Here is a 23,919-nt window from a genome sequence, read left to right on the forward strand (position 1 = left end):
TTTCTTTGAACCATGTGCACAGGCTATCTCTAATTTCTTAGTACTAGTTGTTTGACTATCGAATGGCAAGTGAGGTACCCTTAAGTCTGAAAAGTCTACATCTGAAATGTTCCAAAACTCTGAAACTGTTTGAAGAATGTATTAGCACTGAAAAGCTTCAGCCTTCAGATTCCAATGGTTTAAACTGTACAGATAACGCTGTCCAATCTAAGTGGGACTGCAATTCCTTCCAATAACGTGAAGAGAGAGCAATAACTTCCTTATGGAGAAAAGTGTAAGTCCTTAGGAAACCTTGCACAGAGTTAAAAGTCATTAACTTCCGGATTTCTTGTGTTTAATACCTGCTGAGCAGCAGATGGCTTACTTTTTCCACCACATAATCAAAAGACAGTATTTCAATTCCTATTATAACACAAAGTTAACAAAGATGGTCTCAGCCTGATCATACAGATGCTCTTACCTTTATGTGAGGACTCTGACTTTGGAAAATGACGTGTAGCACTATGCTGGTTTGTAAAATGGGTGGGGTCCATATCCTCAGGACCCATCCCTGTAGGTGGCAGTGGTCTGCAAGCAAACAGAATTTAAAGAACCTAAAATGTTTGCTACACTTCCAGCTCTCACTGAGCAACATGGGAAAAGCTCTTCTGAAGACTCTGAGTACTCAGTGCTTCAGAATGCTCAGGTTAGGTCCTGGATAGCTACATGTCTTAAAATGAAATTATTTTTATCTTACTATTCTCGATGCATATGAGTCTCTAAACTTTTCCCCAATATCTAATATGTATAAGTCATTGTTATGGAACCATTATGTGAATGAGGCATATATACCCTGCCCTTAATTTACTCTATCTTGCCAGATTTTACCAAGGAAATAAAGAAGTGAATAAATTAATAAAGAAAGTAAAGACGAAAACAAGAAGTATGAAAAGGCAGAGGCTACCAAGAATGGGAGAACTTTCATGAGTAACGGGAGTTCTTCATCCACTAGGTGGCAAAGTCCACCTTAAAACACTTGCAACTTTCTATGCAAATCATTTCAAAGGTCTTATGTCAAAGAGAAAGAAAATATCAAAAAGAAAAAATTCATTCTAAGAATTTATTATTAAATGGAGACTTATGCAAAAATTTGGCATTGATGAATATGGAAAGAAAAATGGCTTAATTCTTTGATTTTTCCAAAGGTATACTTAAATTTTACAGTAAAACACAGAGCCTGATAAGGCTGTTACAGATCAGATCTATAACAGTATTAAAGGATGCCCTGTATAATCAGAAGGTGTAAATATTTTGGGGCTTGAAAGGCTCTAGTCAGTTTGCTATAAAACTGACTACGTAATAACCAAATCAAAGCTAACATTGAATTTCTCTACTTGTCCCTAGCAGAAATCTTTTTCTGCGTATCTGAAAGGATCAAAAGAAATAACAAATTGTATGTACAGGGAGAACTCTACATAGCACAGTTGACCTACAACCTAAGTCTGCAGGGTAGCATGGTTAGATGAAGTGAAGGACTGATCCAGGAGCATATGCTTAAGCTTAGAGAGAAAACAGCTCTTAAGAGAATCAAACCAACTCTGGAAACAGTGCTATGATCAACGCAGAGTTGAACACGTGTATGTCAGCAGGATCAGCAGTGCCCGGACATAGGACATGTGTCTATAGATTTTCAAATGGAACCCGTAGGTCAAACCAAAAGAGTAACACAGTCTGAGAACTAAGGGCCTGCTAGAGTGATCTGTTTAATTCGTGTATCTGAAACATTCAAATGTCATTTGGAAATACATTTTTATGTTTTTGTATTTTTGTTCATGCTATATGCATAAAAACACTTTAAGCACAGTTTACTTTCACCCCAAATCATGTGCCTACAAATATTAAGTCTGTTGTTTGCTTGTTTTCTCAACGCTGACTGACATTCTTAGAACCTCAGAAAGTACCACAAGGCTTATTAGGAAGAACTGACACAAAACATGTGGCTTCAGGACTTAGCTTCACAAGGTGGCTAAGGATGGCAGCCAAGTCCAAGCAAAGTGGATGTTTATCACTGCAGCAGAGAGTTCTCCTTACTTTTTCATGAATCTCACCAGGGACCCCTAAATCTGAAGACAAGAGCAATGGAATGTCTGTTCAGGGACAAGCAACTCACTCTAAGACACCCTGAGATCTCAGGCTCAGTTGTTTTCAAATATTACATATTTTACTTTTAATTTAATTGAAATAGAATTACATCACTATTCCCTTTTCTTGTTCATGCCTTCAGGCCTGGCATGCCCCCCACCACCACTCTCAAGTTGATTTGTTTTTCTTTGATTACATTTGTTACATATGTATCTAACACATATATATGAATGCTCAAACACACACATATATATGAAATACAACCTGCTGAGTTGTGTTGTTTGTATGAATACTGTTTCAAGCTGACTAATGTGCACTGGACAACTGACAAGTTGGCTAGTCCTGGCAAAAGCTGATTCTCCTCCTCCTTTTCCCAGCAGCCAATAGTTGACGGCAGTTCTTGTTTATGGGCTGAACCCAGCAAAATACCCACTTCCACATCAACATATCAACTGATATTTCTATTGTTCAGATCTTGTTTGCCCAGCCATTTCTAGAATAGACCGGATCATAGCCGACTTCCTCAGTCTATACAAGGAATGTTTCTAGATTTACTGTTTCCTATGCTATTTTATTGCAATGGGAATGATTGTTTCCAGGTAGGTTAGTGGTATTTATTGTTAAAGATGGGAAAAGTCTTACAAATTTAGAGTTTATTCTGTAGTTCTTATGTTACAATTATGTACTTCCTTCTCTTAAAATTATATTTTTAGTTAGTAAAATTGTTAAATGTTATTCAGAGTTTACTTAAAAAATCAGCTGCTAGTTGTCTTCACCTAAGTCAGGCTAATAGCCTTCTCATAGTGATCTGGGTAATTATCGCAACAACAAAGAAATGTTCATTCTTAGAGACGGTTCTTATCTTAGCCCTAAGTATTAGGATGATTAAAAGATGATTAAGTGTAGATAATACAGTCAATATTCACATGAATGTGTTAGAAAGTAAAGGAGACTTGTAAAAGTTTTAGACTTTCTATGGTAAAAACGCAAAAAGGAACTGACATTTTCAGTATAAAAGCCTGGAGCTGAAGCCTTGTTCTTTTTGTTTTTCTTTCTTTGGACAAGTTTTCTTCAAAAGTGGCTTAGAACACAACTCCTCCGGCCTTAGCCTCTCTAGTTTAGAAGCATGGCCCGCTAAAGTTTTTTACTTTGGTAAATAATGTTTAAAACATGTGGTGCTTTCAGCATGAAGATATAGGGTTCTATTTGTGTACCTTACTCTAACTTTTAACAGCATGTTAAAAGATCAGTTGATTGTTCATTTCAATATGTGCAGGAGTCTTAGGAGGACCTATTCATATTCTGAGAACTTGTTTTCAATTTTAATGAACCTTTACAAACTGTGAGCCCAGAGAATCCTGTTTATCTTTTGACAACGATATTAATGTTCAATAGAGGCAAAGGACTGTGGAAACTGAATAAAAATACCCTTAAAATGATTTGAATCCATTTGACTCCATAAAAACCATACATTTCCCTCCTGTGAACAGACTGTCTTTTCCTTTGTTTGGATACTGTAGCAATGTACAGAATTATAAATGTAAACATTCTATACACGCTTAGGAAAAGCTAAAGATTTTAATCAATTTTAATTGATTAAAACAGATTTTAAATCAATTATGTTACTATTGTCCTCAGAGCAATACAAACCTGGTATTGAAAGCACATGAGCTTAATCTTACATTTTTAAAACTTATTTTTACGTGTATATATATTATGTATGCGAGTGTTCAAACTTGAGTTGGTTCACATGTGTGCATGTGAAGGCTTGACGTTAATGCTTCATGTCTGTCTCCCTCCATAGTTTGCCACTATCTTCATTAAGGCAGAGTGTCACTGAACATAGAGCCTACCCTAGCTAAGCAGCCTGTGTTGAGGACGTCATCTCGGCCCCCCAAGGGCAAGGACTGCAAGAGCTCACTCACCAAGCATGACCAGTTTTGCATAAGTTTGGGGATCAGAGCTCTACCTCATGCATCCAAGGTAGGCTGTTTCCAAAGTGCAGTGATTTTAATATATGGTAAATAAGAACTACACGCCAAGATTTATTAATTCAGAGCTTTTGAAATAGTGTATTTTCTTTCTTTCTAGTTTTAGTCAATCGTTGAGAGCTGGTTTCTTGTCTCCTTACCCCAAACATGCTATATAGACAAGAGTGACCCTGGCTTTCTGATCTTCTTCAACTTCCCTACTGGGAGGCTCAAAATGCATGCACACCATACCCAGTTTCAGTAGTGTTGGGATCAAACCCAGGCTTTCTGTCATGCTAGGTAATATTTCTACAAACTGAGTATACCTAGCTCTTATTTGCTCACTTAAAATAATTTAATGGATATACAGAAACATAAAAATAGACATATTTACAATGTAGAATAATTCAATATACATGCATGCTGTTTAACATACAAATCTGATTAAACATACCTACCTCCTCTTTTACTTTTTCTTTTTATTGTATTTTGTGTGTGTGCATATGGGTGTTTTGCTTTCATATATGACTATGAAAAACACGGTGCAGTGCGTGGAGACTGGAGTCAAGCTGCCATGTGTTTTATTTGCTTTTTTTTGTTTTGTTTTTTTTGATACTAGATTTTTCTATGTTGCCCACAATGGACCTGGAATTCATTATGCATCCCAGGACTGCCATGAACTTACAGGGACACCCATTTCTCTCCCTCTGGATTGCTGGCATTACAGTTATATGCCACCATGCCTGGCTAAGGACTTTTTTTTCTTCTTTTTTTTAAAATTATTTTACTTATTTACATTCAAATGTTGCCTCCATTCCCTGTCCCCTCCAAGAGTTCTTCCTCCTATCCACCCTCCCCTTTGCCTCTGAGAGGGTGCTCCCCCACATACACACCCTCCTTCACCTCCCCACCTCCTTGCATCCCTCTTCCCTGGAGCATTAAGTCTCTACAGGATAAGGTGCATCTTCTCCCACTGAGGTCAAACAAGGGGGTCCTCTGCTACAAATGAGCCACAGGCCACAGACCAGCTCATCCATGTATGCTCTTTGGTTGGTGGTTTAGTCTCTGATATATTTAATGTTTCTATGTGTATGAGTATTTGCCAACAAGTACGTATGTGAACCTCTTGCATACTTGGAGCCATCAGAAGCCAGAACAGAGGATCAGGTCCCCTGGAACTGAAGTTAGAGATCATAGTGAACCATCACACAGATGTGGGGAACTAAAGCCAGGTCCTCTGAGAGCCATCTCTCCAGCTCCCATCCATTCTTTATAGTAAAGGCCTTCAATACACTTTCAACTGGGGGCTTGAAATGTACAAATCGTAACTTATTTACAGTCTGCCCCCTGCTAACTACCAAAGCTTCTTGTTCCTATTTAACTATAATCTCCATGGATAGAACTTCTTCTATTCTCCTCTCCAGTTTTCTCCATGCCATCCTTCTTCGTTTAAGCATTCTCTTCATATTTTAATCAAACATTCAGGAAAGACTATAAATAATAAAGAAAATAGAACTTTATTCTCCAGATTCAACTGTTATCTAGTAAAGGTGAAAAGAAAGCAGTTCCTCATCATTGTGACTGTTAAGTCAGGAAGAATATTGAACACAGTCAGCTACTTGGCTACAGTGACACTGAATCTGCAACAAAGGAATTAACTCTGCACACACACACACAAACACAGACACAAATGCACACAGGTGTGCAAATTAATGCTCTTATCCAGTGAGTTATGTTCTCAGCCCCAACAAACATTTAAAATCTGAGATTTTAATTTAGAATTAGTTAATCTCATCTCTTTCTAGCTGAGGGTACAAACTCCTTAAATGTCAAGAACCAGGCTTAACACAGGAATCTCTCCTTTTACGTCCTACTGTCTATTATCTGCTTGTCAGGTGTCATCTTACCGTGACGGCCGGTCAATCTTGGAACGGTGTGTTTCATCACCCTCTTTTGACTTTGCGTGTGCCGACTTTCCTTTTGACTGTGGACAGAAAAACAAACATCAAACAACAGGAAACAAAAAGTTTATAAAACATCTATACCCCAGCAAGCATTCCTTTAGGAATTTCTGGCTACATTTAGCTGAATAAAATATATATAACTATTCGAGTCACAAATTGAGACACAATGGTCTGATACAATCTGCTGGCTAATCAAATGAGTGGGCCACACAGACACACACAGACACACACACACGCAATGTACATGCACACAGGCACATATGTGAGCAAACACAATACACTCAAACACAAACATGTATACACACACACACACACACCATGACCCTCACAGTCATGTGCAGACACAATAAGTAACAAAGGTGCTGCACAGCTGACCAAGTCTAGAAGACAAAATGGATAAACTATGGATTCGAGCTCTTAAGCTCTTTTCTGTGTATCCAACATAGGGAAAAGGTTTTTCCAGCCAGCCACTAAAATACAGTTCAAAAAAATTTCTAAGAAAAGATTTGTACCAACAGCAGTTACAAAATCTAAAAACTTCAAAAGTGGGATACATGCTAGCAAAATGGTCCTGTTCTATGATTTATAATTCATAAAAAGCAAACTATCTTTTCTTGGTTAAAGAATCTAAGCAGCTGTGGCTTCTTTTATGTAAGAGAACATTTGGGAATGCTTATGTTAGAACACACCCTAAATTGTAAAGATGAATGGACTGAAAAGATATAACTAACATGCAAATAATACTTCCATTGTTTTAAGATGGCTACTTAGCAACTAAGTAAAGAAAAAGGGCTAAGTGACATTATCAGCATAGTTTTGAGGTATTTTGCCTCACAATAATTACTGAAGCTATGAGGCAGGACCAGACACCTAGAAGAGGACTGACTATGCAGAGTACAGAGATGAGGCATGTCATGTGACCATACTCTAGACTACATGTTCCCAAGTTAGTATAAACTCTGCTTCCCAGAGCCTTACTTCCTGAATCCAATTCCTCCGTATATGCTCTTCCACACTTCTTGGCTTTGCATTTGTTAGCTGTCAGTCATTTTTCTTACTCTAGTGACCCCCTGACTCTGCCTCTTCAGTATATCTTATCATTGTGCACCAACACAACCATTTGTCTTCTCTCTTCCTCTCACAGTCAGAAAAAGATACCTTTTCACACAAATACTGATTGTCAAATTTAACATGCAACCAATGTACACAACAATTACATTAACTGATAGTAAAAACAATAATGTGTAACAATGTCTGATTAACAGGGGAAGATAACAGTCGTCGGTCCTGCAAGCTTTGTCGGACTAAGACATAAGCAATGGGTGCTAGGGGTATACACTCTTTTGGCAGTCACCTTCTAACAAAACAAAAGAGAGGTGTCTGGAGGGGAGAAGGACAATGCAGGCAAACTGTAAGAACAAAGCAAGTATAGGCCATTGGCGTGGCTCTGAAGGCAGATGAACACACTGCACCCTTTTTAATGTAATTAGATAAAATCAGATCCTTGAGCCTGAGTCAGTCTGAAAATGACTAAAACGTGCTTTGCAAACTTAGCAGTTTAAACTCAGTTACATGATTCTTTGTGAAACAATCACGACACATTAGTCACGCATGCAATGTATGTATTTTTACATAACAAAATCGATTTTCAGAGCTTATCCTGAAGGCAGAACCCTGTTTTCACCTCTCATCTTATTGCTGATCTCAAAATAAAGCAAAACAAAAAAAGGCCCCACACTACCTTGCACTCAGAGTCATGTTTCCTTTTGTCCAAAGATGACTTTTCTCGCTCTTTGGCTTTCTTGTAAGCTTTTTTTTCTTCAGCCATCAGAAGTCGAGCAATTTCCTAAGCAAGACACAGGCAATGTCACTAATTACAGACTTGAGGTGGTTTCTCACAATGTAGGGAAACCTTATTAATGTGAACTGACCTCATCCTGGGCAACCTGAGCTGCTCTCATGTCCACGTGAGTAGCCTGCGAACCAGAAATACAACAGATAATCTGAAATCTGTGCTTTCCATTTACAATATCTTATATAAAATAAATTGGAATTTGAAACTAGTTGTAGTTGAATTCCTGAAGTTGTTGATACGTGGGTATACCAGTCAGAATAGGACTTTGCAACCTACTCAACAGATTATTTTTAGAGAACCACCAAAATTTATTAATTTTATAATAATTTATTAATTTATTAAAATTTATTTATTTATTTATTTATTTATTTTATTATAGATATAATGTAGATTCCTAATGCTTTATCAATCCCCACAGCTAGATGCAGAAGGCCTCCTTATGCAATAAGCTACATTCCTATAGGCTAAATGAAACCACTATCTAAAACTGCAGATAATGCCAAGCCCTTCGATGACTATTTTTCCAATGCAAACAAACTCAAAATGATTTAACTTACAAATCAGTCACAGGAAAAGATTAATAATCTCAATAATGAAAGATGCCACTTTGAATAATGTACTCAAAGTATTTATTTTCAATAGCAAATAACCAAATCTACAGAACGTAAATAATGGATAAGGGCAGAGTATTCTGCTCCACTTCCACTGGCTTGATTGCCCCATCCCTAGAAAAGACACCAGTTATAGAATTCCCCTGAGGGAACCATAATGCCAACAATGGAACTCTATAGTGTTTATTATAAAACTGAATTATGATTCAGCCCATACAGCCCTTTGTTTGAACTTTTACCTTAAATGTACTCACCAAAAGTTCTTCCTCCTGCAATTTCCGGGCAATTTCAGCATCATACCACTCCTGGTCCCTGTGGCTTGCTCGTGCTGAGGTAGAGACAGCTTCTTTTATTCCTCTTGGTTTCATTCCTAGAAAAAACTCAATTCAATGAGGTAACTGGGAATGTTTTCTAAAAAGATGAAAATATTAGGAAAAATCCATTCTCCCTTAACATTTAATATTGAGGACACTGCATCCAGTGTGTGGGTGTACCATGGGGTACATTTGAGATAAATCCTTCTTGGGCATCAAATAGTAATATGCACAATTCAAACATTTTAACAAAGTTACTTCCCAAAATCTGCCTGGTAGAAACATTTCTCATATAGTTTTTCAACATCAGAAAGTCATGCAAGAACCAAGGACCAAAGTGAGTCTTCAAAACAGGAACCGAAAAGAAAACCAAAGCCACTGACAATGAAGAGAATTCACAGAAAAGAAGGTTCCTGAATCAGAGTGTTAATGTGGCTGAGATAACAAATAGAACAGCTTCCTCTGGGTTCGTCTAGACTGTACATCTTCCTGCAGAGCAGTCAGGGCCATCTACAACTGTGGTGAAAACCTGTCAAACATGGTCCTGCCCACCCTCTGTCTGAAACAAAAAACCGTTTACTCTAGATCTTTCCCACAGCTTTGACCCATCTGCTAATGACATTACAAAATTTTAGGGAAAACAAAACATGGAGGAAATATCAGAAAATGCAATGACCTTAGAATTGTGTCCTCTAGAGAAAAAGGCTGCCAACTATGCTTTGTTATTTATCAATGTTATAGGAGCACACACCATTCTATAAATTTCAAATAAGCTAAAAGTTAATGTCATTTCAAAACTGTGGATATTTTCCTTTGCCTGCCTTTGTAAGTTACAGTTAATCAATAGGATGAATATATAGCCCTCAGAAATAACAAAACCTTTTAATGGAACCCATAGATAAGGTACCTAGCATAACCATCAGTAAATGAACACCAAATGGAGACCTCATTTATTCTAAAGAACTCTCTTTCTCTGCACTACTGAGCAGAGCCACCCACACTTATGAGGATCACTTCTGAGTGCTTGACCAATATTAAGACACTGTCCTTAATACCATATATTCTAACTTGTGTAGTATGAGTGAGTCCTTGCCTTGGGCATATATTTTAAGCCTTTCTAATGGATCTTCAAGAAACATAAAATCACTACCTCAGTGTATAATGCCGCTAAGTTAAAATAATAGCCAGCAAAAATACCTCAATAATTTCTTTCCAAAGCTATTAACACATATACATAAATGAAAATAAATGTGTAGTCAGTCTACTTAACATTGTGGTAAATTTAAAATATATACTCATGTGTGTGCACCTTATCATAAAAATAAAGAGAAAGCTTATTTTTTTAAACTCACACTTCCAAGGACCTGACTACATAGATCACCACAATTCACTTCTAGTGGTACTGAATCCTACACTGGTCTGGCCTGATTTACAACAGATTTCTAACTGGTTTGTGATAGTCTCAAGAATAGGGCAAATGCAGCTGAGTAAAGACTCTTGTCTGAATTATGATTTGAATGAGCATATTGAGAAAGACATATTTAACTAGGACACTTGGTCTTGGGTAAAGTCTGTGAAGTTTCTAGGAGTGTTCTATAAATTTCAAAAATTTCACACTCCTACAAAAGAAAGAAGTGTAGTGAGTGGCCTAAAGCCTCGCTGAGGATGACAGATTACACCTTTGAGATTCCACGTAGTGAAATGGTACATGTGTATACACTCAGCTTTTAAAACAACCAACATTTTCCACAAGTGGGTTCTTCTATTCTACCCAATAAAATTAACTGATATTTCATTTAAAATTCTAACAAAGACATAGTCAAATGAATAAATAGCCTTACTAAGCTGACACGATGATAAGATTATAAGTACCAAAAGTTTAGAAGGAATACAATTCATTAATAGAAGTCACAATTTAAAGTAACAGCTCTCTCAGGCTCAATTGCATAGGTGATGACAGTTCACTGCACATCACTGCCATTTGCAATTCTCATTTCTTAGAAATTTTCAAGCCTAACACAGGACAGGCCTCCCCAGTAATGGTATCCTACACACCTGACATGATAAAAAAACGGTCTATGTATTCAGTGCATTGGAAAGTCAACATTATAAAAACAGAGGTAAGTAGACATCTTGCCACTCTAAATAGAACCTGCTAACTACTTTTAAGTATATGAGCCACATCTGAGCTGTTCCCCTCTGTCTCTCCATCTCCCTCCTCCTTCTCTTATCCTTTTTGTGTGGTACTGCAGATGACTTTGCTTGGCAAGTGTTCTACCCTGAGCAACACCTCCAGTTTCTATACAGTTATCCTGTTTCTTATCTTTTCTACTTAACATCCTGCAGTCAGGAAACCCAAAGACTTCCCAAAAAAACACAAATTAACTAGTCTCTTTAAACAAAATTTAATGTAGTAAGATAAATGGAAGTGGAGAGCTCAATAAACAGGGTCTTGTTATGCAGTCCTAACTGTCCTAGAACTCATTACTTAGAACAGGGTGGCCTTCCAATCACAAAAAGCCGCCTTTTTCTGTTTTCAGAGTACTGGAAATCAATAGAGGTGTGCACCACTACCGAAACTGAAGGGAAACTAAAATACTAGCACTGAAGATCAATATACATTAAGTATGAATTTAAATGTAACTGATAAGTTTTCTGGTATTGTGTATGTATGCATATTTTATAAGAAGCCTTTGACATTTAGGGCATATTATAGTGTATCTGGGTTGAATTTATAACAGTAAGTGCAGTATTTAAGGTTCTGGAAGGTGAGACATTAGCCCGTATAACCAATGAGCTATCACAGACGCACAGCACAGTGAGCTCCTCTCACAGGCAGACCCAGTTCAACTGTTTTATGGAAAGTCAATCAATCCTCGCTTTAGTTTAGCAATTTCATTTTCATCTGACTTCTTAAACACCTATTCTGCAAATGTTCTTGGACTCAGTGTTGTCTGTCATCCTGCTAAGTTTATTCATCATTAACTGAAATAGAATCAGGCATATCTGACACATACCACATCTTTTAGAATGCTAACGTTTAACAGCAAAAGTTGACAACAATACCTAATTATTATTTCTTAACGTAATCTCCTGACTACATCAAGAAGGTTCAAAAATCAAACCCCAACAGGACCTGGGAAGTCTGAAGGTCTGAAGCTGGCTGAGTATAAAGTGAAAAGCACCATGCAGTGCACACAATAATCCTTTAAGTAGCTATACACACTGTTCACTATACCCTGTGTTAACAGAGCAAACATTTACTTACAACTTCAGTACTAGACACTTTGAGTCTGTGCTTAGTTTCAAGTGCCCAAATCTGCTTGAAAACCCTATCACATAAATAAATGCACTAAAGGTTACCTGGCCTTTCAAGCGAGCACATGTATATAAAGCTCACAGAATCCAAATGTAGCAGTCAATGGAACCACCAAGTCCCTTGCCTACCCAACAAGTGTAGTCTAGAGATACTGTGACTTTCTCATAAGCCTACTTATGAACTCCAACATACTCTCCCTAGTCTCCAAGTTCTTTGCTCATGTCTTCCTAACATGGTACATCAAATATAAAAATGTTTATGTACACATCTTTAAATATATCCATCTGCCTCTGAAGCTTAGACACTGACATAAAGCTCAAAGCAACAAGATATGTGGTATTCAGTAGAGCTTTCTAAACTACAATTTTACTTATAACCAAATCCTTTTAATGAGAAATATGAAAGCCAACAAAGTCTAATGAATATGCAACCTATAAATTAGTTTTTCAATCACAAAGTTTGACTTGACCATGGCAGGTCTTCCTTCACACTTCTGTTGCAATCATCTTTCCCTCTCTGTAAAACCTAGTAAACACTGACTGAAACTAGACTGATGAATGTTACACCCACTAAAATTACACATGTCATGGTATCATGACAGTGTTATAGCCACAAGGAAAACCTTCCCTCGGCAAGTCCCAGGCAGCACAGAGTGTGTACTGTATCAATAATGCACTATAGATCTAAGCATCAGATGTGCCTAAAACTTAAAGAGTTATTTCCTATATGCAACTAATTTCTTCTCTTCTAAACTTTGTGCTTTTAAGTTTACTTTTTCCATGTAAACATATGTATAAAAGTATGCACCGGTATGTGCTGAGTTAGTTGTGTGTGTGTGTGTGTGTGTGTGTGTGTGTGTGTGTGTGTGTGTGTATGTATGTATAGACTTGTATAGACTCCAGCAGTTATCTGGTGTGTTTTGTTGCTTCCTCTCAATTTTATACATTGAAGCTAGATCTCTTGCTAAACTCAGAACTAACCATTTCTGGCTAGGGTAGCTATCCAGCTTTTTCCAGGAATCCTCTTTTTCTCTTGAGTACAATGATTACAGGCAGCAATTCAGGATACCTGACTTATTTTATGAGTTCATGAGATTTAAAGTCAGATTTTCATACCCATGTAGGAAGTGCTTCACCCACAGAACAACTCCCTAGCCCATGTTTCTTGCAGGTATTATAGGTACTGACAGCTTGTATATCTTGGCACTCAGAACAACTGTAGAGTTAAGAGTGCATATTCTACAAAAGGATTTAGATAGGCATTTGGAATAAGGCATTGATGCTCTTATCCTATTCAAATTACTGGAAGGAGGTTCAGAATTTAAGGGTAAGGAGCCATCTTGAGTGTAATGCCAAATACCACTGGATTCATGTTAGTTCTATAACTTACAGTGGTAGTCATTATAATTAGGAAGAAGTTTAATGACACTTGTAGCATATTTGGCATAATTCTAACAACTCTCAGGATGTTTTAATGATACACAGAGAGCTTCTGAATTTCAAGAATGCTGCTCTGCTTAGCTTTGATGCTACTGATAAAACTATCCATGGCCTGAGGTCAGTATTTCTATTTTGGTCAAGCTTCAAAAATGGCATATATACCTTGATCATGCTAGCCCTTTTTGTCCTGGGAATACTTTTATTCCTGTCCATTGTGCTAAAGCTTTTCTTTAACAACATCAACATGTTGGGAGCCAAAGTACATTGAACCTGAAAATGGACCACCCCAGACAGACTTATTAAATTAACAGGCTGGCAAGCCAAGGACAGGTAAGATTCTGCACAGAGCCTTACCAACCTAAGACATAAGTGCATTGCTTTGGATAATGTATATTCCATAATGTGTAAGGAAGGCACTCTAGTCAGAACAACCTAAGACGAGCTCAGTCTTGTTAATGAAATAAAAAAGGGGGAGAGGCGGAGCGCCTTTGGGGCTGCCTGGCAGGAATCTGACATTGGCTAAGGACAAGGAAGAAGACTTCAGGAAGGAATCTGACATTAGGCTAGAACAAAGAATTAATCTCAGACAGGAATCTAAATATTAGCTAGAACAAAGAAGTAATTTCAGACAGGAATCTAAATTTTAGGCTAGAACAAGGAAGTAGGCTTCAGACATGAAAATGACCATGGGCTAGGACAGGGAAGTAAGGCTCAGATACTTTGATCATCTTGATAAGCCCTTAGAAACAGTGATCATGGGAGATTCACGTAATAGGGTTCAATGCCTTGCTTTTTCTTTGACTATTTGTGTTTATTGTCTTGCTTGTTCCTTGACTATTTGCATCTATTGTATTGCTAGACTCTCAACCTAGAACTGACCTTAATATATGTATGTAATTAAAATGGTATAAAAGCATAAAGGAGGAGGGAGGATGGGACAGAGGGTTCTAGGGAGGGGAAATGGGGAAAGGGAATGACATCTGTATTGTAAATAAATAAAATATCCAATAAAAAAATTTTTAAAAGAAGAATGCATATTCAAGTAAACATTAACTGAAAACAATGATTTTAAGCATTAATTACATTATCACTTCTAGGTTTAAAATCTTCCAAATCTACCCAGAACTTGCCAGTTTTAGAACATACCCTGCACTAGCTATCTCCCACCCTAGATGTCCCTGACAGATGATCTGAATGTCTGTGCTTTGACACTACTCTAAAAGACAGCCTAGGTGATGTCTCCCTCCCAGGTGAGATGATGGGACTAAAAGGATACAGTATTTCTAGTCCCACTGGAACTATACTAGACAAATACGTAGGTCAACTACAACCACAGCTTCTCAGTTAATTTAAATAAAACCAAAAAGCCAAATAAGTTTCAATGCAGAATGGGAGTATCTGATGCAAGGTTGTGGCAAACAATGACTAGTACCTTCCAACGTGGCCCTGGAGAACCCCCTAAAAATGTAGCATGCTCTTACTGGAGACAGTACAGGCCTTTCCTTCCTACAGACCTAAGATCAATCAGACACATCATATAGTAGCTCACTCCAAGATTCATTTTAGGGACACAAGTTCAAATGGAATAGAGGCAAATGTTGCTTAAGATGCTTATTAAACTACTGGCTTTAGATACAGGACTTCCAACAGGGCAACCCATTACCTGCAACACGGTGGTGGTGAAGTTCTTTATCCTCTGAGAAGGGAGAAGTCCTGGGCCTATGTCTCATTTCTCTGTGTTCACCTTGCCCAAGGTCCCTCCCATACACAATTTCCTTACAGGGAAGTCCTGTTTTCTGTGAAGATTTGGGTGAAAGTCTGCCATGCTGTCGAGACTGTTTTTCCCAACTCCGAGTTCCAAGGTTGCAGTTAGCTTCCCAGTCTTCAGAGTCAGTGCTCAGAAATACGTCCCCTCGGATCTTTGGAAGTGGAGATTTCCAGAGCCTCTCCTGACTAGACCTCTTTCTTTCTTGCTGTTCACAGACAGTCTGGGCATCATCCCTCCCTCTGACCAAGCTAGCAGAAGGCAGGGATTTCTCTGACGAATGGTATTCTTCCAGCTCTTCCAAGTTCTCCTGCTGATGCCTTGCTTTCTCCTTCTGCTTTGTAGTCTTCCCATCATTTTGGAGTCTACAAAACTTTGAGTGTCCAGAACCCAGTTCCCTGTCCCTCCTTGACCTTGACTGGTCTGAGTGGAGGTAGAGGGTATAAAAATAAAAATGGATGACTTAATTAGAGTATAGAGTCATTACACAGGGAGTTGGGACCCAATACTAATATATTTTTATGTTGATAAAATTGTTTTGAAACTTTTACAAATTGAGATTTGGAGATGAATACTGGAAAGATCCATGCATACATAGCCAAAACACAAAAAGCAAAACATAAGTGAAATAATTTAAATCTAAAAGAATCTGATCATGATTAAGAATAACTTAACATGTTCATATTTGCCAATAACAAAATGATGGACAACAATCCTACTTAATAAAGCCAATGAGTAGCTGGAATAGGTGCTAACTGAGGCTGTAAAGTTTTGTAAACAGTGGTTTTATTGTGTTTTTAAATTGGATGAGATCACATCATCACTTAAGTGACAGTAAAGAGAGAGGACAATGTCCCTGACTACTGCTTAGTTCAAAATGGCTCACTGATCTCCCTTATGTGTCCAGAAAAGCATGCCCACACACTTCTGGAGCAACCTACATTAGAGTTCGTTGGAGAAGGAGAACAGAGTGGAGGAAATTGTTAAGAAGTAAATGACTTGTTATACTGAACTAATTTTTTCCTTAATTTAGTTGAATCTTAGCAAGGAAAAAACTAAAAGAGGAATGCCATATGGCATACATGAGCTGGGGTCATCTTCCAAATATATTCCAAAAATACCCATTCTGTCTTCTATGTCTAAAAATAAAGCATAAGATAAGCTATAACTACAAGTTCTTAGTTTAAAAAACAAAACAGCCCACCATATACCATAGGTGCTTTTTATAGTATCTTATCAGGCCCAAGTATGTTATATAAATAAGAAAACAAGTTAATAAGCACTTTGCAATAGGAATTTTACCATTTCTAAAGCATTTAACTACTTCAGAAATAGTTAAAAAATAAATTCTTATTCCATGAGAAGATGCTCAGGTAACTAAGCTACTTTTTGCTATAATCAATCATTTGCTGAACTTGCAAGCAGCTTCCATGAGTAGGCAGACTTAAAGGGTTTTTGTTGGGCTGGGTTGTTTGGAACTAATATAAAGGAAAGGATGTACAAATACTACTATGTATATAAAGAAGAAAAGTATGTACTAAATTCAACACTTGTAAAGTAACTTCCACTCAAAACCTCAGTCTCTCTTTACATTTCCTAAAGAAAAGGAAATTTCCTTCAAAGATAGATCTAGAGTAAAATCTGTTACCTTCATCAGATATTTATGAATGAATTTTCTCCAGAGTTCATAGTCAAATTTGTACTTGACATAATAAAAACAAGTAAGATGTGGCAGTTTCTACAATAAAAACATCTGTTCTTTTAACTTAACTCTATCTTCACAACAGATAAAGAATTAATTGGCTACTGCAAAGAATTAATACTGGCTAGCTATTAACTGATGCCCTCATTCAGAGAGGTGGTTTATAGTGTGTGTATCAGCTTATTTATGGAGCTGTGTGAGTGGACTCCATCATTTAGCTCAGAGCAAAGACAAAGATTTTTGTTTGAACGTGAATTGATGAGACTGATTTATTTTTAATTCCTCCTGAATAGATAATTGATAGTTTTATTTTCTAGTTTACCTTAGATAGCATCTTTGAATCTGGGATAGGGGAGACTACAGCTGAGACTGAATCTGTTCCAACCCCTTCTGATTGCAGAGACTTGGATGTTCTTGAGACCAAGTTATCTGGCAAACATGACTAATGTCTTCATCGGCAATCTGTGCCTGGTATGTATGGCACACACACACATATATACAAATGTATCTACATTTTAAGTGTATGCGTCCATGTTTCTCATTCAAAGGAAGTTTATGTTTAAACAAAATGCATACTCATATGTATCTATATATGTATGAATATATGTATGTATCTATATATGTATGTATGTAAAACTTTAAATAAGCTTTAAAAATTACAAGTCATTCATCAAAACCACATTATTTGATCTTTTTAAAATCTATGTAAGGAATATATTTTTATAATTTCATTTTACAAATAAGACAAATGTCAGAAGTCAAACTACAAATTTTCCTAAGAAAGTGAAATGATAGTCTTCACAGGTTACTGGTGGGTAAGAAACAAACACAAATATGAACATGATACAAGGCAAGTGGCTTTGAAGAAAAACATGGATTTACAAATAAATAATTTGTGCTACTTTGCTACAAACATTTGGACAATTTCAAATTTGTAATCTATAGTTAATCATTTTTAAGATTAATAAAAGCTTATGTACAGCAAAAGCTGAAAGAGCAAGCATATTGATACACTATGATTGTTACACAATTAAGGCAAAAATCAGAATCTAAGAACTGATCAATTGATCACGTGTGTTGGGAAAGAATCCTTACATAGAGCATATAAGGACTGCTTTGTAAAGATAAGATAAGCAGCATACTCCCTATGGAATCCAACTTGGTCTACCTCAAAGGCATATAAATGAGAACTATATAGTAAAAAATATACATTATAGCCGAGCCAAAAGAAATACCACTGTCTATCCAAGCTCAGAGTAGCCAACGTTTCCCATTCCTTAATACTCTCAATACCTTGAAACAAGCATTTATTCCACTCTCTACAAGTTTATAAAAGTAACTAAAATAAATATATTTTACGAATTCTAAAAAGAAAAAATCAAAGCAAAACAAAAACAAAAAACAAATCACAAAAACCACAAAAAGTTTAAATAGTCTCATAATATAAAGGTTCATCAAGATACCAGTACTATAATCCAAATACACAGGTTTGAGTACTAACACAAGTTAGTATTAGGGGTTTATACAAGGAATTAAAATAGACTTTGTAGTTAACTATTCTGCCATCCTAATGTTTTTAAGATTTTTAAAATAGAGGGGCTGAAAAGATGACTCAAGTGGTAACAAAACATTCCTCCAGAGGACCCAGGTTTGATTCCCAACACCCACTGGGTGCCTGGCACACAACCATCTATTATCTCCACTTCCAGGGGTTCTGACGCCCTCCTCTGGCCTCTGTGGGTGCATGCAGTGCACAGACATACTTGAATGCAAAACACCCATACACATAAAATAAAATTTAAAAATTTGAGTTATTTTTGTTATCTCAAACATGCTTTGAGAGCAAATTTAAAAATTAAATAAAAACCACCACCACTAAAATTCTGCATTTCTAAGATTTGATTTAATACTAGAGAATACTAAATGATTTTATACCTCTTGTATCCAATTATATAAAACACTGGTAATAACTTCTTTAAGATGAAATATATAATTTCAGAAGAAAAATGAGTATAATAAAGATAGTATAACTTGTAGAGAGTGGAATAAATGCTTGTTTCAAGGTACTGAGTGTATTAAGGAATGGGAAATGTTGGCTACTCTGAGCTTATATTTAAAAAAAAAAAAAAGAGTTGAGCTTATGGAGGAAGAAGTCGAAATCAAGCTACTTCCTCAACAGGTCAGAGAGGTAGGTGACTGTTAATTACAGTCATGTTAGGAAAAAAAAATGGGCAGGGAGCAGCTGGACAATATTATTCTTGGTATACACACACACACACACACACACACACACACACACACACAAACTCCCTTCTACTTATTAATGGCAAAGGCACACTTATATGTGATAGAATTTTTTAAAAGCAGCTGACAACTAGTTTTCTAAACCTTCTAGGATCATTGATCTGAAAATTTTTACTCTCTAGGCTGTCTTTAGTTTTGTTCACTGGTATCTTTGCAAGTATAATCTTCAAATCAAACCTCAAAAATCAAGAACACATGAAGCTAGAAGAAATTTCCTTCATTTGGTAAATCTCTGAGAGAGCTGAACTAAATTTTATGGTTGCAAATGTTCTGTTCCCAACACACTTTGAAGATAATCTGCACTACCGCAGTGTCACCACCACCACAATGAAAAGCAGGCACAACATGGGACTCCAAAGGGAGTTCGTTTCCTCACAAATTATTCTATGTGGTAATCAAGCAGCAGAGGAATCAAGACCAAGAGAAAACAGTGAATTTCCCAGTTTGGTACTTCAGGTCATCAGAGGAAGGAAGGGCGAAGAAAGCTCTTTTACCCAGTGAGTGATACATGACACACCTGTACTCAAACAGCACTTGCTGTGAGAATTCTTTGAGGAAAATGGTAAGTCCAGAGCCACACTCACCATTTTCTCTACCACAAGTTTTGTACTTAGGAAGTAGTAGAACCCTACAATGGCTTTATCACAAAGGAGTCCACCAATGTTACAAAGCCATGTTCAAGTTCTAAGTCAAAAAGGCGACTGTCATAAATGTGAAATACAGTCATTCATTAAAATAAAATATAAATTTTACAACCAAATAGAACATTGGCACAAATCTAAACTGCACTCAGGGCCCGAGGATAAGAGACATGTCTCCGAAGCCCTCAGCTGACTTTATAAACCAAATGAAAGGGGAGCTCTGTAGCTGAGGCTAAGGACAGAGTAGGTCACACTGCAGGCATTGGCCGTTACCTCCATCCTCATAACAGTAGTTATCTCCAAAAGCACTGCTCCCAGATAACTCTGCAGTGTGTTTCTTCCTCTTTTTCTCTTCCTGTAGTTCCTTCTCTTGCAAAAGACGTGCTATGTCCTACAAAAATAAAATGGAGAAAACAGTATCATCAGAGACAAAAATAAAACGGAGGAGAAAACAGTATCATCAGAGAGTAAACAAGGTTGACACAGTGAAACTAGACTCCCCTGTCAGCTCTCTTCTGTTGACTAAGGCTCTTCAAACTTCCACACATTCATCAAATGTTATTTAGATGCTTGGCAAGAGCAAAAATATAATGTAGAAAAGCAAGCTGGGCTTTATTTTTCTCTAATTAAAATGGCTCAGGCTCTAAGACCAACAATAGATAAATCTATGGAACATCATGAAACTGCAAAGCTTCTGTAAGGCAAAGGACACTGGCAACCTAGAAATTGGGAAAGGATCTTCAAGAACCCTACATCTGACAGAAGGATATTATCCAAAATTTATAAAGAACTCAAGAAGTTAGACATCAACGGACCAAATAACCCAATTTAAAAAAATGGAGTACAGAACTAAATAGAGAATGCTCAACAGAGGAATTGTGAATGGCTGAGAAGCACTTAAAGAAATGTTCTATTCATCAGGGAAATACAAATCAAAACATCTGTGAGGTTCCCATCAGAATGGATAAAATAAAATACTCACGAGAACACATGGAGGTGAGGATGTGGAGCAAGGGGGAACACTTCTTCATTGCTGAGTGAGTACAAACTTGTTCAGCCAATATGGAAATCAATTTGGCAGTTTCTCAGAAAACTTAGAATAGTTCTACCTCAAGGCCCAGCTATACCACTCCTGGGCATATACTCAAAAGATGTTCTAACATTGCACAAAGACACTTGCTCAACTATGTTCATAGCAGCTTTATTCATAATAGCTGGAAACTGGAAACAATCTAGATGGCCCTCAATTGAAGGATGGGCAAAGAAAATGTGGTACATCTACACAGCAGAATACCATTCAACTATTAAAAACCAAGACATCATGTATTTTGCAAGCAAATGGATAGAACTTGAAAATACCATCCTGAGTAAGGTAATCCAATCTAAAATAAAAGACATGCATGGCATGTACTCACTTATAAGTAGATATTAGCCATAAAAAAAACAGGTAGCATGGTATACTCTATAGACCCAAATAAGCTAAACAAGAAGGAAGGCCCAAGTGAGAAAACTTGAATCTCACTTAGAAGGGGAAATAAAATAGACATAAGAGGTAGAAGGAGAGAGGGAACTGGGAGAGAGGGGGAATGGGGAAGGGAATGGAGGGGTTCAGAATCAGGTGTGGTGAAAGACAAAAGAGATTGCCAGACAGCCATAAAAACAAATGGAAACCTGCAACTGAAGGGGGTGAATAGGTCGGGGCACCTCCAGGACAAGACAGAGACCTGGGAGAAGGCTAGTACTCAAGAATCAATCAAAGTGACATTAGCTGTGACTCACTACATTTGGGATATAGTACCTGAAGAGGCACCCTTCTATAGCTAGGCAAGAACCCCAGTGGAGCAATAGAGACACCAACTCACCCAACAAAAGTTTTAACCCAAAATTTATCCTGTCTACAAGAAATGCAGGCACAGGGGATGGAACAGAGAATGAGGGAATTGCCAACAAACAACCAGCCCAAATGGAGACCCATCCCATAGACAAGCACCAGTCCCTAATACTATTAATGATACTCTGGTATGTTTACAGACAGGAGCATGTTATCCTCTAAGATGCTCCACCCAGCAGCTGACTCAGAGAGATACAGACACCCACAGCCAAACAGTGGATGGAGCTGGGGGACTCCAAGAATAAGAGAATGGACTGGAAGAATAAGAGGAAGGATTTAGGGGTCAGAAGGAATGGTAACTCTACAGGAAGACCAACAGAGTCAACTAACCTCCGCCCTTGGACTCTCAGAGACTGTATTACCAAAGAAAAACCATACACATGCTGGACCTAGGTCTCCTCACACATATATAGCAGAGGTACAGCTTGGCCTTAATGTGGGTCCCAACAACTGGAGGGGGAGCTATCACAAAAGCTGTGCCTGAACAGCTGGGATATTTTCTTCTAGCTGGCTGCCTTGTCTGCCTCAGTGGGCCCTAGCTTCACAGAGATGTCAGGGTTGGGGTATACTCAGTGGGGGCCCAGCCCCTCAGAAGAGAAGGGGATGGGGATAGACTTGTGGGAGGGGGTAACCAGGATGGGGGCAATGAGTGAGATTTAAGGTGAATAAGTAAAAATATAAAATTAAATTTAAAAAAATATGTAAAGCTAGCTAAATCTATAGAGAGACAAAGTTTTGTCTAAAGCTAATTCTAACATAATTTCTAAAATATATACTTAAGTCTTTCATCCAAATATATGATTAGGATTGGCAAGGAAATAGCAAGTTAGACAACTTAATAAACTGACTTATAATTTAATTATAAAAAGTTTACTTTTACAATACAATTAAAAATTTTATAATTTTATACAATTTTATAAAATTTTATTAAGACTGTATTTTTACAATTTTTATAATTAAAAATCCTATGATTTTTAATTTTTGGTGGTGATTCTGAGTCAGCTTCTCATAGAAATACTGCTATGTTAACAAAAAAAGAGAAGGTACACTTCTGTCTAGCATCCACAGGTCCCAGTGTGAGCAGCTGCTATGACCCAAATATGACCATCCTCTTATTACAGCAAAGGTACAGATAACCACAATAACATGATGACTACACTCAAAGACAACCACATTCCTATAGACAGATGAAGGAAGGCTAGTACTCATGCTTAAAGGGATTAGTCCAATTCTGCAGTTAGGCTTTAAAGAGAGACCAGAATTTCATCAGGCAAAGTATAGACCAGGAGATAGGTTGTTAAGAGTTTTCATTGGTACTAGGAATGGCCAAAAGCCTAAAGAATACAAGATATGAAATCCTGCAGCAAATGGTGAGCTAGAAGATGATGGAGGATTCACAGGCACTTGTGAAAATCGTCAGGGTCTGTGGTCTGTACTATTGAAAGAGATGGAGGATTACTAACAGGTCTGAGCTCAAGTAGGGGTATTCTGAACACTAAGATTCTGTCTATGAAAGCTTTATAGAACAACATGAAGACTTGGGTGCTGACGGTGTACTTTTCTGCAGAGAAGTTCCATAAAGCCCATCAGGTTCTTAAAGGCTCAAGCAATCAAGACAAAAGACTCACCAAACAAGTGATAGTAAAAAGATGGATAACTTGAGAGTTCTTTATAATACAGGATAAGCATAGTGTTCAGATCTAAGTGGTGTACATTTAAACCAAAAAAAAAAAAGTCACCTTTCATCTGAACTTCTCTGAATATGTCCAAAAAGATACAGTACAAGATTGTAAAACAACTTGAAATAATTCATTTAAAAGAATCATAATTCTTTCACATATGCAAACACTTAAGTTAGATAATGCCAGGAAATAAAATTGAAAAATGACTGTAACACAGGTATTTTTATCATTCATTAATATAATTTTATAAATATGACAATATGAATGTCAATGTCCAGTTTCAAAAATTAAATGTTAGTAATACATGGTTTTCAACCAACTTATATGGGGGGGAGGGAGGG

At 37.2% G+C, this 23,919-nt stretch overlaps 1 protein-coding gene across 3 annotated transcripts in view; it reads right to left on the reverse strand.

The window, feature by feature from the left end:
- Window positions 1–23,919, reverse strand: part of Ccdc50 (coiled-coil domain containing 50) — a 59,891-nt gene that overhangs the window by 7,052 nt on the left and 28,920 nt on the right. Inside the window, exons 5-11 of one of the 3 annotated variants that reach the window (XM_028785577.1) lie at window positions 20,279–20,396; window positions 15,257–15,781; window positions 8,776–8,891; window positions 7,987–8,031; window positions 7,797–7,901; window positions 5,999–6,075; window positions 461–567 (exon numbers count right to left, since the gene is read on the reverse strand). In XM_028785577.1, coding sequence (XP_028641410.1) covers window positions 461–567; window positions 5,999–6,075; window positions 7,797–7,901; window positions 7,987–8,031; window positions 8,776–8,891; window positions 15,257–15,781; window positions 20,279–20,396 — 1,093 coding nt within the window. Of the gene's footprint in view, window positions 1–460; window positions 568–5,515; window positions 5,583–5,998; window positions 6,076–7,796; window positions 7,902–7,986; window positions 8,032–8,775; window positions 8,892–15,256; window positions 15,782–20,278; window positions 20,397–23,919 lie in introns of those variants that run through there. The other 2 variants (XM_028785578.1, XM_028785579.1) reach the window with 2 other exon arrangements.

This window comes from Grammomys surdaster, unplaced genomic scaffold (genome assembly GCF_004785775.1).
Source record: "Grammomys surdaster isolate TR1022 unplaced genomic scaffold, NIH_TR_1.0 125277, whole genome shotgun sequence".
Taxonomy (NCBI): domain Eukaryota; kingdom Metazoa; phylum Chordata; class Mammalia; order Rodentia; family Muridae; genus Grammomys; species Grammomys surdaster.